The 18,054-nt window shown below is 39.3% G+C and overlaps 1 protein-coding gene across 1 annotated transcript in view; it reads right to left on the bottom strand.

Moving 5' to 3' along the window:
• Window positions 1-18,054, bottom strand: part of LOC117496121 (radixin) — a 43,313-nt gene that overhangs the window by 15,010 nt on the left and 10,249 nt on the right. Inside the window, exon 3 of the mRNA XM_034147823.1 lies at window positions 6,282-6,365. Within this exon, the coding sequence (XP_034003714.1) occupies window positions 6,282-6,365 (84 nt within the window). The remainder of the gene's footprint in view (window positions 1-6,281; window positions 6,366-18,054) is intronic.

The raw sequence follows: 18,054 nt of genomic DNA, 5'->3' as shown, positions 1-18,054 counted from the left end.
TTCTTTTATCCTTTATTTCTTCTTTATATCTCTGGAGATGTTTCATTTTTCATCTTGTTGGGGGATATTTTTTGACACAAGGTAAAATTAAATGTAAGCCTGCCTTTACAGTGGGATTCAGAAATATAAAAGCGTGTCCAACAAAATAATAACCCTCACTTACATTATCACCCATAACACATTGACCTAAAACAATATACAACAGAGAGCTTAACATAAAAAAGTTCTGATGATTTTTTACACAAGTCAGTATTTAATTATATATCAATGACCCATTTTGACTGTACCAGGGTATATGCAGGAATCCTGAAGTCAAATGTAATACCTTTGAAGACCTTTTAAGACCCTTTCCATACATTTTAAGACCTCATCGCCACTTTGAGTTCTAACCGGTTACCTTGGCGACACACTTTACCTCACATTGATTATACACAGTATGGATTGTCCTTCCTCCTTATCTTCCAACCATTTGGACGCAAACTTGCATTTCCCCTTAACGATGTTGTTTAACAACCGGCGTAAACGGACGTTCGCGCGCTATCAAGCAGTGAGCGTGCGATGTCCTGTTCAGATGACGTCAAATCCAACGGGATGCCATAAATAAACTACACAGAATCACACTACACACCTACGCAATGATTACATTCAGGCAGACTGTAGAATACAACCTCTTTGGACAATTTATATACTTATTGGAAACAAGCTACTAAATGTAATACCTTGGAAAATGCCGTTTAATACTTTTTAATAGCCTTCATTTTCGCTAAATTGATTTATCAACTTTTAATACTTTTTAAGACCCCGCGGACACCCTGTGTACCAAGTATATGCAACGAGAAGGAAATTAGAAATGTAGGGATTTTATTTAATATTCTTTCAATGTTGTTCTATATATCTGCACGTTACCTTGTAAAAACAAGTAAAAATAATTAAAGTGGACCTATCATGCTATATTTTAATAATATAGTGTAGGACCATAACTACAGATGGAGCGTCTTATTTTGGACAGTTTGAAACGCGAGGGTCGTGATTGGCTCGTGCACGTTCCGTGATCGGCCCGAGATCGGCCCGTGATGAAGAGCCGGCCCCCAGTCTGACTTGATACCGCCCCTGTGATAAATAAATGTAATTATTGTGAAGCCAGCTGCAATGGATCATTGATCCACCAGGGGGTGCAGTGGGGTTCCACACTGGAGTCATGTGAAATCAACTTCGACACAGTAAACTGGATGTACAGTATGTCTGGTACTAATGTATAGCGGATCTTTGTTAAGATCCATATGGCACGGATAGGATCATAGTCTGTGCTAAATAAGACATGTAATCATTTACAAAACATCACCATGTTGTTATTTAACAAAATAATGTTGTTTAGTCGAAAAAAACGAACGAGCCGGCTCTCCCAATTTTTAATCCTAATTTAATCATCATCATTGATGTTTATGTTCGCCGAATTGACATGAAATCACTGACAAATATGAATATTCTGTATTCAACTTCATTGAAACGATCAGGATGGGTGTTATTTTTCCCCACAATGACCAAGTCGCTGCAAATTATCCCGTTTATTACATGGCCACATTCTCAACAAAGTAACGTAACGAAACATTCTGTATTCCTTGCTTACTTCCTTAAACCTTTTCTCCTCCTTATCTCTTTCATGACTTTTTATTTAATGCTTTATAACAGCTGTAATAGTTCGTTTAGAACAGGCACCTCACTCGCAATCTGCTCCTCCGCAACGCCTCCCACCTACCTCCGGCTGAAATTATGAATGTACAGTAAGGCATAGTAATCATAGATAACACGGCAGGGTCCGTTACAGTTTGTTTTCATCTGATTTCAAATAAACAAAGTCTTGGCTTTCAGAATATTAAACTTGTTTCGGCAAATTTAGATGATAAATACAACTATGAAGCTTGTAACGGCATAATTACTTAAGCGGAGAACGGAGTAAGTTAACGTTACAGCAGGCATAACAACAGCCGGTGTTTTTTTTATTATAATATATAGTCGTTATTCATTTGTTTTAAAGCTCAATAAGGAAGATTTAAATGTTCACACACGTTGACGAAAAACTCTGCCCGGTTCACCGACCCCCCTCTGAGTGAATACCTGTTAACTTCACAACTTGTCACAAGCTTTTTGGAAGAAAAGACTGACCCAAGATATCTTGGTTTGATTTGGAGAAGGCTTTTAAAGCCTATTGTATACTAACTCTTCCCGTCAAGAATATGAATAGAACTTAGATAGATCACTTTACATTTCTGCGAATGAATAGCTTAGCTACTTGGCACTAAGAGTACAGATATGTCTACCCTTTCTTTTCAGAGTGTAATATCTGCATTTTCTCTTTTGGTTTGAATAGGAGAAGGGCAATGGTTATCGATGGTGCTTTTAAAGCCTATTGTATACAAACTGTGTGATTTATATTGCTTTTCAAATGCATATAAGCCCCCCATTTACACTGCACTTCCCGTCAAGAATATGAATAGCACTTAGTTAGATCACTTCACAGATCAGGTTGGACCAGCCCTGTCGCTACTCTCTGCAGGTCCGCTCCATTTCCTACTGCAGATCAAAAAAAGCTAAAAATATGTATTTCTTAATAAACTAAATAGGCCACCATTGGTAGCAGTTCTCATTATATACTTCTCAGTAACTGCTCCCCTTAAATTAAATGTAAACGTTCACCATCCCCCACCCGCCTACTGTATGTTGCTTTTTGACATGTAAATGGGTAACTACCCCCCTCTGAGTGAATACCTGTTGTACCTGTCCGGGGCTAAGCCCATAGGACGATGCTCTGATGTCATCACCCTCGCACATTTGTCATATGTTTACAAAAAACGATGTTAACACTTTCTCGTTCTTAATATATGCTATATTTAGGGTCGATATGTGTTGAATTTACTTTAAAATAGCAGATCACTGTGATTCGGCTTAGTGAACGTGTGTCTCTTCTCTGCGGCTCCTCCGTGCAGAGAGGCCCCCCCCCGTTGACAATTCACGAGCGTCTCTCCCCCCTCCCCCGTCGCACCTTCTAACAGAACCCCCCCACATATCAAATCCCAATTTAACTGCTCTGGAGCAGAAATGAAAGAGTTTTAAAAATGTTTACGTTTTGGTAAGTTTTTAGGGAAATGTTGTACTATTGCAACGTTGGCCTTAGGTGGGAGCAGAATTTCTGTATTTCTACTCACATTGTCTGAATAAATATATTGAACAACTAAGGGTTCATTTGCAGGATTGATTGCTTACTTAGCCCTATATCAGTATATAGCATGAATAATAATCACACATCACTCATATTTGTTATGAATAATCATTTATCAAATAAGTAAGTTGCTTTGGATAAAAGCGTCAGCTAAATGCAATTTATGAAAGCCTCACTCAGGATTTTTTTAACAAGTGTTTTTCGACAATGTCAATTTCACTTTCCACTATGTCCACCGTTGTTTTTCACAACCAATGGCAGACCTTTATTGAGGCCTGTAATTAGTCAACTACAGGTCTCTTGGGTCAGTCTTTTCTTCCAAAAAGCTTGTGACAAGATGTTAAGTTAACAGGTATTCACTCAGAGGGGGGTCGGTGATTTATTGCTCTTGGGGCAAAATATTCTGAAAGCCAAGACTTTGTTTATTTGAAATCAGATAAAAACAAACTGTAACGGACCCATATTATTCATATTCTGAGTCATAAAGACTTTATTTAAAATAAACATTTATAACTAGTTTATTTTGTTTGAGAGGTAATTGAAATAGCTAAGGGTGATGATCTGACTTGAAGTGTGTGTTTTTTGCTCCTCCCGCTACCATTCACAGCTACCATTCTTTAATTAGATGTTTGATAAGTGCATGCAGATCACATAGTAAAACACGTACACAGATACATTATTTTGTATTTTTATTAAATTCGACAATGTCAATTTCACTTTCCACTATGTCCACCATTGTTTTTCACAACCAATGGCAGAACTTTATTGAGGCCTGTAATTAGTCAACTACAGGTCTCTTGGGTCAGTTTTTTCTTCCAAAAAGCTTGTGACAAGATGTTAAGTTAACAGGTATTCACTCAGAGGGGGGTCGGTGATTTATTGCTCTTGGGGCATTAAAAATAAGATTTTAACTTTAGTTTTTTATATAATATCTGCATTTTCTCTTGTGAAAAACTAAGTCTTAGTTTGGCCATAGTTATTTAATATATAGCGCCATCTCCTAGTTAAATCCTGAAATTGAAAATCTGGCAACGCCCTCTTGGAAAATAGTGGGAGGGCTTAACATTCCCAGATACTGGTCTTTGGCAGGTCTTAGGCAGGTAACTGGCTGGTAGTAGGCAGGAAGCTGTATGCTGGCATCCGAAATAAGATGCCCCATCTGTATATAAGGCATATTTATACTTTTTTTTTTTCAAAATACCAAACAGATCATGCATTTTAGCCATGCCTCATTTTGCTCAATTTGACATTTTTTAGATCTGTTTTAGCAAGGGCTGATTCTGTGAGAACAGCACCACCTACAGGCCTGGCATATGTACTACAACGTCTCCAGTGCTTTCGAACGGCAATGGCCGTGGCTGTCTCCTCCTGATTGGTGGAGTTGGCCCAATAGCCATAGCGCCACTGTCCTGACGTCAGGACAGTGTTCAAATCTGGATCAGTTTTGATCAGATCCGTTGCAGCCCCTTTTTTAGAGATTTGGGTATGGAGGAAAATAGAGAGGGTTGTGTTTTCTGACACTTGGTGAGTTCCCTGGAACACCGGGGACACATATTCATGTATAAAAGACGTACAAAAGTGCATTTTGCATGATAGGTCCCCTTTAACAAAGAACAATTTCTTAAATGCCAGGGCTCTAATAAAACCGTCAAGCAGCTTTACCACCCTCTGAATATTTAGTTGTATCATAGACATGGCAAATCATTGTAAATACGATATTATAAGATCCATTTTATCTGCACCTATTTTAAGTCTATGATGGACGTATGAAACTCCATCCACCACTGAGCTCTGTCAGGACTTTGGTTCGAGTCCCGATCGGATCAAAACTAGACAGAGTGTGAACTGGAAGTAGGCGGGCTGGAAAAAACTGGTAATTCAATACTATAAGAAATGTGTGCATGTGTGTATTCAGACCCACTGTGTATAGGATTTATGTATTTGTACAGTATATAGTGAACACCTGAATTATAAGGGATCTTCTTCTTCTTCTTCCAACATGAATAATTGATTTTCAAACATGGTTATTTGTTGTTTTATTGACTCGTTTCAGAACTCTTTCCTTTTTAATATATTTATATTTCTTTGTCTTTATTTGACATCTTAATCTCTCTTGCTGTGTCATTATGTTTGTACCATTAGCAAATTCCTCGTCAGTGTGAATGGATAAACCTGATTCTGATTACATGTTCATGATGAGGTGTGATACACACATGTTTTGTTCCATAACCTTGTCTCGTACAGCCTTAAAAGCTTTTTTCTGTTTTTTGATCTCATACTATAAAGCAGAGCGCAGATAAAAGAGCAACCACAAAAAAAACATGAATAAAAAACGTCTCTCTCGTTCTGTCGTCCTCAACCCCAGCAACCTTTAGAGCCCGACATGAAACAATGCTGAAAGCTGCCCTTTCACTTCCCCAACACACACACACACACACACACACACACACACACACACACACACACACACACACACACACACACACACACACACACACACACACACACACACACACACACACACACACACACACACACACACACACACACACACACACACACACACACACACACACACACACACACACACACACACACACACACACACACACACACACACACACACACACACACACACACACACACACACACACTCATAAAAGCCTCAAGCTTAGACAAAGAGCACTTTGTGTGTCATCTCTGCACAGAACCAGTACCAACCCAAACCCAGCCAAGCACCCACTGGCACACACACACAGACAAACACACACAGACAAACACACACGGACACACACACAGACAAACACACACGGACACACACTCTCCATATTGCTTTCCATTAGCAGTGGATAACAAACAATGTGATTCTTCCAGCAGGGCACAGAGTTCACTGACTCCCGTCTTTGGACAGATGACAGAAGCCTTTTTCCTCACTATGTACACAGTTGAAATAAATACATTCAAAACATGTGTGTATGTGTGTGTGTGTGTGTGTGTGTGTGTGTGTGTGTGTGTGTGTGTGTGTGTGTGTGTGTGTGTGTGTGTGTGTGTGTGTGTGAGTTACCTGGTCAAACAGCTGTTTGCCTGTCGTGTTGGGCTGGATGGCAAACTCCAGCTCAGCGTCCATGGTGGTGACGCGTACATTGATCTGCAAGAAAATTAAAAGGACGCAACTCGATTAATAGATATTAAATATTACTCACATTAGATTTTAAAATCTTAAACATTTGAAACAAACGCCTGATTTCCACTTCTTCTAATACTTCTACAATCCTGTTCCTTCATACATATCTAAATTGACATCTAATATCAATACTTCAATCGATCGATTGGTCTCCGGGCCGGCTAAAATGATTGGTCGTGCTTTTTACAGTTCTACGGCTTCCACAGATGACATTTTTTAATGGATTTGTTGTCAAAGCACTTCAGATATTCATTGCTATCGGGATGTTAAGATCATTCCATGGAATATAACAAAAAGTGTATCTCAAGCCGGTTTCTCAAACTTACCTACCCCACCTTTAATTATATGTTATCTTATAAAGTATTATAAAGTGTATTCTATAGATATGGTTCTACTGTTGATATTCATTTAATTTTACATTTTTAAATGTTTATTGTATTTTTAACTCATGTACAATGCCTTGTCAACAAAAAGATTTTAAACAAAATAACACAAAACGGTCTTAAAGTGCAAAATAAAGTGTGAAATAATAAAGAAAGTGTGATGGAAAAGTTCATCACAAAATGTGAAAGTGGAAAGTAAAACAAGCTGGAAAAGCAGTAAGCCTCCGAACCCCTGAGACCCTCTACAGTCTGCTGGTCCGTAGCTTGTGTCCATATCAGACATCTATAAATATTCTTCACACGCACGCACGCACGCACGCACGCACGCACGCACGCACGCACGCACGCACGCACGCACGCACGCACGCACGCACGCACGCACGCACGCACGCACGCACGCACGCACGCACGCACGCACGCACGCACGCACGCACGCACGCACGCACGCACGCACGCACGCACGCACGCACGCACGCACGCACGCACGCACGCACGCACGCAACGCACACACACACACACAACACACACACACACACACACACACACACACACACACACACACACACACACACACACACACACACACACACACACACACACACACACACACACACACACACACACACACACACACACACACACACACACACACACACACACACACACACACACACACACACACACACACACACACACACACACACACACACACACACACTGTTAGAGCCATACAAGGCGCCGGCTCATCTTTCTGCCAGGAAGCTGCAGAGAGGAAGTTGCTTTTCCTTCACACTAATGAGGAAAACATTAAGATAACTCCACTGGGCAAACTAAAACACACATGGATTATAATCAAGTTTCCACTTATTAATAATTCATATAAAAATCAACTGTATTTTAGAGACGAGAGGAAAGAAATTCCACTGAGTCCTCGAGCCGTCTGCAATGAAGCGTGACAGAGTGAACTTTTGCACCCAACAAAACACGATAATGAGTGAGAATCAGTCCTTTGCTCTCAGGCAAGCCAATAACTGATGGAGAAATTATCATGACTGCATAAAGAATGAATCAATAGGTACATATTAAATCCCATCGGCAGCTATTACTAATAAATCCAAGGTTTTTCAATTTGGGATACTATCAAATAGTCTTATTCCTCAAAAAATGAAACATAATAATGCCCCCTGGGCCCTGTGAAGAGAACTGAACTCACACACTCTCCACAGAACAATATGCAATCAAATATTTGTCTGTGTGTGTGCGTGTGTGTGTATACCTATCCCATTTGAGGTGTACTACATTATACTGCATTATACATTATACTGCGCTGTGGTGTTTGTGCTGCAGTACGCAAAACCAACTGCAGAGAAACCATCTCACTCTGTCCTCAAGTAACCCTGAGGGAGAGACAGAGAGAAGTAACAATGGTAGAGTACAAACGTTTAACCTGCCTCAGGGATAAAACTGCTGCATCAGTACAGTGTGTGTGTGTGTGTGTGTGTGTGTGTGTGTGTGTGTGTGTGTGTGTGTGTGTTGTACTTCTACTCTACTTGGACATTGTTATAGGATGACTGCTACTTGCAAAACACACTTATTTATTACAATTTATTAATGCTGTTACCAGCTGCTTTACCATTGATGTGTACTTTTATTATTATTGCTTGCCTCTTTATTTAATAGATAAGTCTACTTGACAAATAAAATAATTCTGAAATGTATACTTTGTTGTACTGCAAGTGTGTGTTCTGCAGCTCCAGATGAGGTAGAAATAGTGACAGTGGATGTTGGGATACTATGGGAACGCTACCATATGGTATTAGAGTCTGTCTGTCTGTCTGTCTGTCTGTCTGTCTGTGTGTGTGTGTGTGTGTGTGTCAGTGAGACATACATCTGTCTGTATGTATGGGAGTGTAGCCATTTGGTGGCTTCCCATGCATGCACAAAATGCAAACACACACAAAGTGGCATTTTTTTTCTTCGTTCATATCAGTGCATGTCATGTGTCTCTGTTTTCTGGCTGATAAGGTTTCCATAGCAACGCCCTTGTGGCTAATCTTATTGTAATTTTCTAAAAAGCCTCGTGGGCGTCCCGAAGAGGGATTTTAACACTTGGTGTGATGACCCAGAGAGGATTGACCTCTCTAAAGCGGAGATACGAGATTAACATGAGGCGACGGGACAATAAAACAGCAGATAAATCACTGAGCTGCAGACAAATGTTGGTTTTCCAAGTCCTAAGAAACACAATAGATGAGGGTAAAAGGGAAGAGTTACACAAATGGTGAATAATATTGATTTCCTTTGTGCAATGCAGTCAGAAAACTGTGTTAATATATTCTACTTTTGTCTGTGAGGAGAATTGCATGAATCAGAATCAGAGTACCTTCATTCTTACCAAAGAGGGGAAATGTACAAGACATTTATACATCCGAGTACTTCTCCCAGCTCTGGTGGTGTCTCACAGTGAGATGCTGCAGGTGCTTTCACATGAGAATACCACTGCTCATGTGCACATACACTTTTGTACAGTTGATTATTGTTAATGTGTTCATGTCTCTGAACATTTCTATATATACACTTTACATACTTTTATAATGCTGATACTTATTTTCATTTCTTTTTACCATGGATGTGTACATAATAAATTGTATTAAGTGTGTGTGTGTGTGTGTGTGTGTGTGTGTGTGTGTGTGTGTGTGTGTGCAGTACAACAGAGATACATAGAGAAAGCAACATGTCTGCTAGCTGATAGCTACAAACGTTAGCAGATAAAGCAGCTGAACACAATCCTCTGTCGCCCTTGACCAACCGTTTTTTTAGCTAAAAACATTTTTGGCTGTGTGTCAGGGGTACATTATGCGTTGAATACTACACATACACACAGGAAGAAGGACTATGATGATACTATTACATGCAGTACTGCACTAGTTATAATGTAGATGTTACAGTAATGATCACTACTCCCAATACCATGCACCTATAACGTTTATCAGTGAATTAGCCATTTGAACTAATATATATTACCTTTTTTCCTATATAATTATTTTCTTTAGACACTGCCAGAGCCCATATCATGTTCCTGTTAGTGTTTACTTCCTGTCTGTCTTTGTTTCGTATTGTGCTCTCCAAAAATATATACAATTCATATTACAGAAGTATTCCATGATGTTGCTGAGGGAAAAAAACTAATTAGTTTGTAGTCCACAGATGAGGTTAAATTGACCGGACTTCTTTCTGCGGATTGATATGACTGCACATAGTCCCTTGATCCCCCTTAGTAACAGTCTGATAACTAAAATTAACAACCTCTGAAATGTCACAATTGACCAATCAAAATCGCATATTCAACTTAGCCATGTAAAAATAATTAAAATACTGAACTCAGTCAACAGTCCAATAAAAACAAGCTTGTCGGTCTAATAGATTAGTATTGTTCACACATGTTGTACCTTATCCTTTCCAGAGTCATTAAAAAAAAAAATAATATGATTTGACGGATTAGTCGGCTGCCCTTTTCAAGCTAAGAGCACAAATAATTTCAGTAGACAGCATGAAAACAGCAGTATAACAAACGTGAAATTACAAAATACAAGCAGTTTTAATCCTTGAGATTGTGAGAAAAAGCATTTGGATCTCCATGTCTGTATCTCACACGAGAAGATTGACAATAAAGTTGACTTTGACTTGACAAATAGATGGATGATGGAGAGATGGAGAGATGGATAGATGGATAGATGGATAGATGGATAGATAGATAGATACAAACTTTATTGATCGATTATTGATTGATTTCGTCAAAGAAGCAGAAGTGTGTTCAGAATTTATAATACAATACTTCAAATACTGGAAAAAGTGGATACATCATAAAATAGGGCAGGATGGAAATCGGGTGGTGGCTTAACAGAGGTGTATTACAGAGAATATGTTGCAGATTCATTTTTTAATGACGAGACGTGAGATGTAATTGGATTTTATTTTGTTGTAAGAACAATCTGGTTATATCTTTGCTCATGAGGCTCTGGGGAGTTTGCAGTTTACTGTTTTTATCTCAGTTTGGCTGTCTGTGTTTACCAGCTTTCTCCACGCTTCCATATTATTCATAACAAGTAGTGACAGCTAAATAGAAAGCTAGTGTGTACACAACCCACCTGTTGCCTGTGTGTGTGTGTGTGTGTGTGTGTGTGTGTGTGTGTGTGTGTGTGTGTGTGTGTGTGTGTGTGTGTGTGTGTGTGTGTGTGTGTGTGTGTGTGTGTGTGTGGTGTGTGTGTGTGTGTGTGTGCGCCTCAGACAGGCATAATTAAAAGCTGTTGGTAGCTAAGCTGAGGCTTTAAAAGGCAACCAGGGCCACGCTGCCTTCTTCACCTTTTCGATCCTCTGTTGAGAGTGTCATTATTCACTCTTTCCTCTCATCTACTTGACATGTCCTCTTCGTTCTTCACCTCCACTTGTCTCTCCTCACCTCCCATATTGTCCACTCAGATTGTGACTCTTCAAAACCAATGTTCCACTCCTCTTGATGTCTCTATATGTCATGGCATATTCAGTAAAGAGAGTGTCTCTATTCAAACAAATAGAGAAATATGTTTATGGATATCTGGGCTGATTCAGATTGTAGGAGGAGTTAGAACGGCAGACATTTAGCTATGGAAACCATGAACCCGTCTTTAAACACTGCCGGAAACCACACATTGTTCCTGTTAGTGTTTACTTCCTGTCTGTCTTAATTCATCTGACGTCCAGCTCTCAGTCTTTTAGCCTCTTTCCTTCTCTTGCCACCTTGTTCTTTTCTTTACTGGGGACAGTTTAGTTGTGGATGATTATGACTGCACATACAGTCCCTTAATCAGAGCGTCCCACCTTAGCAACGGTCTGCTCTCCTTAGCAACGGTCAGTTATCGTACATGAACAACGTCTGGAATGTCCAAATTGACCAATAAGAATAGAGTATTCACCTAAGCCGTGTAATAATATTGCACCATACACTTTCTTTTACACTCCAATTATTTGTCTTGAACTTTGCTTTGAATCATCCATCACTATTAGCACTGGGGCCACAGTCAATCATTATTTTCTGAATTGATTTATCTGTTCTTCTCTTTTTTAAATGAACTGATTAATGTCTAAAACGGTATAAAAAAGCCGACCACAAGGTCCCAAAGTAGAAGGTTATGCTGTAAAATGATTAGTTCCCCCAAAGCAACAGTTCAAACCCAATAGAAAACACATAAAGAAACACACAATATGGCCAAATGTATGTGTACACTTTGCACTAATAAGTGATCGAGAACGGCTTATTTCAAAACGATTAGCGTTCAATTTCGGCTATTTAAAGCTTCCTATAAAAGAAAATTCAACATTTCTTCATGGAACTGTATTTCTGCATCGGGGCAATGCCATGCTTAAGTGTAATATTGTCTACAATAAACTGTAGTATATAGTTCACATAGTATCTCACACTATACTATAAATCCTACTGAGCACAGCATTAGAAGTTAATGTTAAAGTTTTATTCAGCAAATACAGCTTTCTTGCTAAATTCCAGTAAGGCAGTGACTGACGTTGGTGGAGGTTATGGAGAGGAGGTTATGGAGAGGAGGTGGGAGGAGAGCTGAACTTCACACCCTCCCTCTAATTAGACTTAGTGACTTGGATAATTCCCATTATATTAATGAAAATGGCCCTCTGAAATATTTAAAGCCTCCACCACAGGCTTGCTGCCCCCCCTCCCATCGCCAGGAGGGTCAACATGTGCAAAACGCCGCAATAAATTAATAATGTACGACGTCCCGCCACATCTCACACCCCGGATTAACAGGCCTCATGCACGCTTATTCAAACAGATGAAAAAAAATTACTTTATGTAAAGCTTTCCCCTCACGAAGGCAGATATATGGATCAAATATCAAATAGACAGAGATGGCAAAAATACACACACCCTTTACTCAAGTAGAAGTACAGATACTCGTGTTTAAAAATACTCTGGTAAAAGTAGAAGTACTGACTAAACTTCTGTACTCAAGTAAAAGTAAAGAGGCTTTGAAATGTACTTCAGTAAAAAGTACCCATAACTAGCAGCTGTTTTAAAGAGTACCTGACCTCCCTTTATATTAATAGAACAATAATGTCATTGTTAGCTCATGAATGTTTCCATGCTGAACAACGGCAACATGACAACGTTTTCATTGGTCCCTCTTCTTTAGAGAAGACCAGGAAATGATGGATACACGGATCGTGTTCAAATCAATAGGCACGCAATGACTCTAAATAATAATGATCACGCCACCAAACACACATTCAAACTAAAGGAACCAGCCTGTTTGGAAAATGGAAGAAGTAGAAAGTACAGGTATTTGGGTTCAACATGTAAGAAGTAGAAAGTACAGGTATTTGGGTTCAACATGTAAGAAGTAGAAAGTACAGGTATTTGGGTTCAACATGTAAGAAGTAGAAAGTACAGGGATTTGTGTTCAAAATGTAAGAAGTAGAAAGTTCAGGTATTTGTGTTCAACATGTAAGAAGTAGAAAGTACAGGTATTTGTGTTCAAAATGTAAGAAGTCAAAGTAAAAAGTCGTCAGAAAAATAAGTAGTGGAGTAAAGTACTGATACCAGAAAAATGTACTTCAGTACAGTAACGAAGTATTTGTATTCCACTACTTCCCACCTCTGCAAATAGATAACCATATGTACACATGTTTTATTCTTACACATGCACACACATATCTATACCCCCCAAAACACATGCACACTCACATGAACAAACACAGATCTATACCCCCCCCCCCCCCCCCCTAAATGCACATACACAATGCCTCCAGGGTAACGCATGCACTGACCAAAACATGTGGGAAATCAATACATCTTTAAAGGATTCTCCAGTGACATTTAACCCCCCAGGGCTTTTTGGATGAGATTTGTTTCTGTCTCGTCTCCATGTTTGCTATTTTCTTCCTTTCCCTTTGTCCTTCTCTTTGTCCCATCTCAAAAGCATTGGTTTCAATTGTAAAAGAAAGGGGTCAGTCTGCTTTAAACTAGAGCCACTTTCAGACAGTCTAATTCAAAGTGTCTATCCAATGTCTGGACAAGCACCCTGGTCACTTTATTGGCAATCTTATGAGGTCAGATGTAGTAACACTTGTCTGAACTGAATGCTGTCAGATCCATGAAAAGGCTGTAGAAACATAAAGAGATGTCCAATACATGTCTTTTACTGTCTTTTAAGATTATTGTGATAAATGTATTATCTCAAACATCATCTCTCAAATGCGAAAACAGTCAAATCAAATAGGAAATTATATCAAAAAGTACCATTTTAATATTATAACAGAGCAGTAAATAAAAACAATTCAGGAGGGGTTAAAAACCAATATTAAGCTTACTGAACAGTCTCTTCCAACTGCTTCTGAGTGAATCTCCAGAAAAACAGCAGGATCAAATAAACCATCAGGACAGTTCAGCCATTATGAATCAAAGTTTCGTACTTATAACAATTATTATTCAAAAAGTAGTCCTTGGTGTTTTCTGATGGAGGAAAAACTAATGTTTTTAGTCCAAAGCTGACGTTGAATTGACCAGACTTCTTTCTGCAGATTGATATGACTGCACATAGTCCCTTGAATCTCCTTAGCAACGGTCTGTTCTCCTTAGCAACGGTCTGTTAGCATTAATTAACAACCTCTGGTATTCAAGTATTCAACTAAGCCTTTAGAAAAAATACTTAAAAACATGACGTAAAAATGCAATTATTTCCCTTTAAAGAAATCTATACTGATGAAATACTGTTAGATCATGCAACAAGCCCATTTACTCTGTACAGCTTATCATGTTTTATTAAAGTTGGTTATAGTATCTTTAAAAAAAGAATTTTATTTCATGGCATTTCCTCTTCTAATTTGATGTAGTCACTTCCTGTTTGTCCAGTTCTGGTTAGCCTGCTTAGCCCAATTTGATATACACCCCCTCTTGAACATACCTTGAATACCTGAGTACCAGCGGACACCCATGTTGTGTTAGGGGTGCATGCAAACACAGAAACACCATTAAAACACAGCCTAAAGGAAGGTTACGGCCCAGGCCAAAATCACTTGTAATAGCATGCCTGAGGCCGACTAGCCTTTAGCTAGTCTGGCCTTTTGGGAGACAACAGACGGTTTCTAAGTGGCACGCAGAGCAGAGACTCTTTAAAAGGCCTTGTGGGGGGTTCACTTCCCTCACCTGTACAATTCTCCATCTCTTTATATTGCTCTTTTGTACTTCTCCATTAGCTATGAGCTAATAGACCCGTGCTAGCTTACTTGTTCAATTATTATTAGCCTGCAGGGACCTCTCAGCTTTAGCTCTTAATCCAGTGTGACATTTAAGTGTCTTCTAGCAAAATAAACAAGCAGAGAACGCACAGCTGAAGCAGTGAAAGGGTTGATGTGTTTACTGTCCAACTGCCGGGCTTAATGTCAAAGCCAAGCCTAATGTAACCGGAGTGGGAGTTCCCCTCGAGGGCGGCTTGGGTGTCGTTTTTCTGGACTGGATATGAACAAAGTGCCTGTCACTCAGTCCTGTCCCAAATCCTCTTTTATCCCTTTGTTTGCCTTTTTCTTCCCTACGGTCGGTGTGTGAGGATAATCTGAGACTAACTCGTTGGTTCCAACTTTCTCTTTTATCTCCGTCCTCACAGCTCCTCTCCCGACTCGTCGTTTCTCAAACTCACAGATTAAATTCAGTGACTGCTTTGGATTGATGTTTCTCAGTAAACTGAATCATTTTCCAGACAGGTATCATTTAGAGCAGGGGTGTCCAAACTTCTTTCACTGAGGGCCACATACAGAAAAATATATGAAGGGCTTAGCCACTCACTAGAGGTGAGGTATACTGCCTCATAAATTCAGTTATAAGTTAGCAAAATCAATCAAATAAATTATGCTTGATACTTGAAAAAGCTTTAAAAAACACAACAGCGTACATCACAGCTTACCACAGGATTTAATTTATTGTGTTAGCAGCTCATCCCTTAAAACAGAAGCTTCAGATTGCTTATAAAAAGAGGAAATATGAAGGGTAGATTTCAAGCTTGTTATGTAATTAAGTTATTGGGCTTTTTTTCTTATCAACTAAGATTTGTTTGAAAAGGTTTTCAACTTCAATTGACTGAATTTATTTGAAAAGTGAGCTTATTAACACATGAATACTGTGTTATATATGTTTGTGTTACATATATATTTAACAAGTACTATATATTACAAACACAAGTTTCATTTGTGGGCCATATTTCATTATACTTTTTGAATTAGCTGAGGGCCGCATTTGGCCCCTGGGCCGTAGTTTGGACACCCCTGATTTATAGGTTGTGAAAAGACACTTATTCATTTCTGTTGATTAAGTATTCCTTTATTGTTTTTACGAACATTTTATGACATTGAACTGCAACAAGCTCAAATTGCACTGAACACAACCTTCAAAGCTGGTTCATGCAAACTCTCTCGCTCTTTTCACATCCTATCCTCTTGCCTCCTTTTTTTCCAACACATGTCCCTAGTCTCTTTCCAGGAATTGGTCCTGCCCTAATTCCCCATTACTGAGATTGATGGACGGAGGGATCACTACAATCTGTCAGGCTGTAGATAACTGTGAAACAGCCAGGATGTACAGGCGGCAGGACTGTAAACACACCACAACTACAGGCTTCCCATCAATCCTATCAATCTATTTGTAGTTCATGTGAGTATAAGAATGTAGGATATGTTTACAGCCAGGCTTTGAGTTGCTTACACAACAAAATGGATTATAAACACATAATCATAGTTTAGGTTGAAGGAAAAAAAGATTACGGTTATTTAAAACGGGTTGTTGTTGACACTGGTATTGTATTGTAATAGTTACATTCTGTATGCTACTATTTTAAACATGTCCAAAGTGAAAGAAAGCACATTCAATACGAATTTCATTTTTTCTAATCACTGATTTTGTTATGGCGATGCTAAACTGACAATGCCCGTCTTCATATCATGAAAACAAACATTAAACTTACATAATACAGCTATTATAATTAATGATATAACATCCACTGACTACAACACTGTGATTTAAAGCTGCACATTCAGCCTGTGTGTGTTTGTGTGTCAGAGAAACATGAAAGCTCCCACTGTCCTTCAGACCAAAAATAGAGCAGCAGAGAAAGCCCTCTTTGTGTTTGTTCTGGACAACAAACAGGACACTTCCACAAAGTGACCGCAGTTCTGCTTCTGTGTGACTGTGAGTGTCCAGGTTTTCCCAACACTTTAAAAACCCACAGATATAGCAGGTATGAATGAACAACAGCTTCATAGTGCACTATAGGATCTAAGAACAAAGGCCTTCTTATATTGGCTTCTTACCAATTGCTTATCAGTGTGTGAAACCCATCCTCCTGATCGTACTCAGTCAAGCCAAACGGAGAGTATTGTTTATCTGAACACACATATTGTACCTGTCTTAACTATGAGTAGAGTGTGATGGTAAAAACAACAGCTCATGTTGTTAGACTCAATCTTTAAAGCAGGAACTCATTCTTGAATGTTGTAAAGAGCCAAATTAGCAACTGTGACAATCTAGTGGTCGCTTGATTAACCGTCCTGTTGTCTTCGGGTCAAATCTGACCGATTTACTACTTTCATCAATCATAACTTTTTTGTTTTACATTCGATTGCATCAAGGCTTTATGATATCCTTCACAGTAGACATTTGAACATATACAATTGCTGATCACCACTTTCATTGAACTCTGGATGATTTAGTCAACTTTGTAACACCATGGTGTTCCCGGGCAAAAATGACCGCCATAAAGAAAAGGAATTAGTAACCATCCGGATCAGATAAAACACACACACACACACCCACCCACCCACCCACCCACCCACCCACACACACACCACACACACACACACACACACACACCACACACACACACACACACACACACACACACACACAACACACACACACACACACACACACACACCACACACACACACACACACACACACACACACACACACACACACCACACACACACACACACACACACACACACACACACACACACACACACACACACACACACACACACACACACACACACACACACACACACACACACACACACACACACACACACTTCCCGCTCTTATGTGCCCATCCCCCCACATGAATCACACCTGGCACACGCAATACATGTTCAGTGTCTATTCTTTGTATATTTACTGCAGTTTTTCATGTGTACCAGTAGTCTGATACAATATTT

This window comes from Trematomus bernacchii, unplaced genomic scaffold (genome assembly GCF_902827165.1).
Source record: "Trematomus bernacchii unplaced genomic scaffold, fTreBer1.1, whole genome shotgun sequence".
Lineage (NCBI taxonomy): Eukaryota > Metazoa > Chordata > Actinopteri > Perciformes > Nototheniidae > Trematomus > Trematomus bernacchii.
This window is presented reverse-complemented; position numbering and strand designations above follow the sequence as displayed.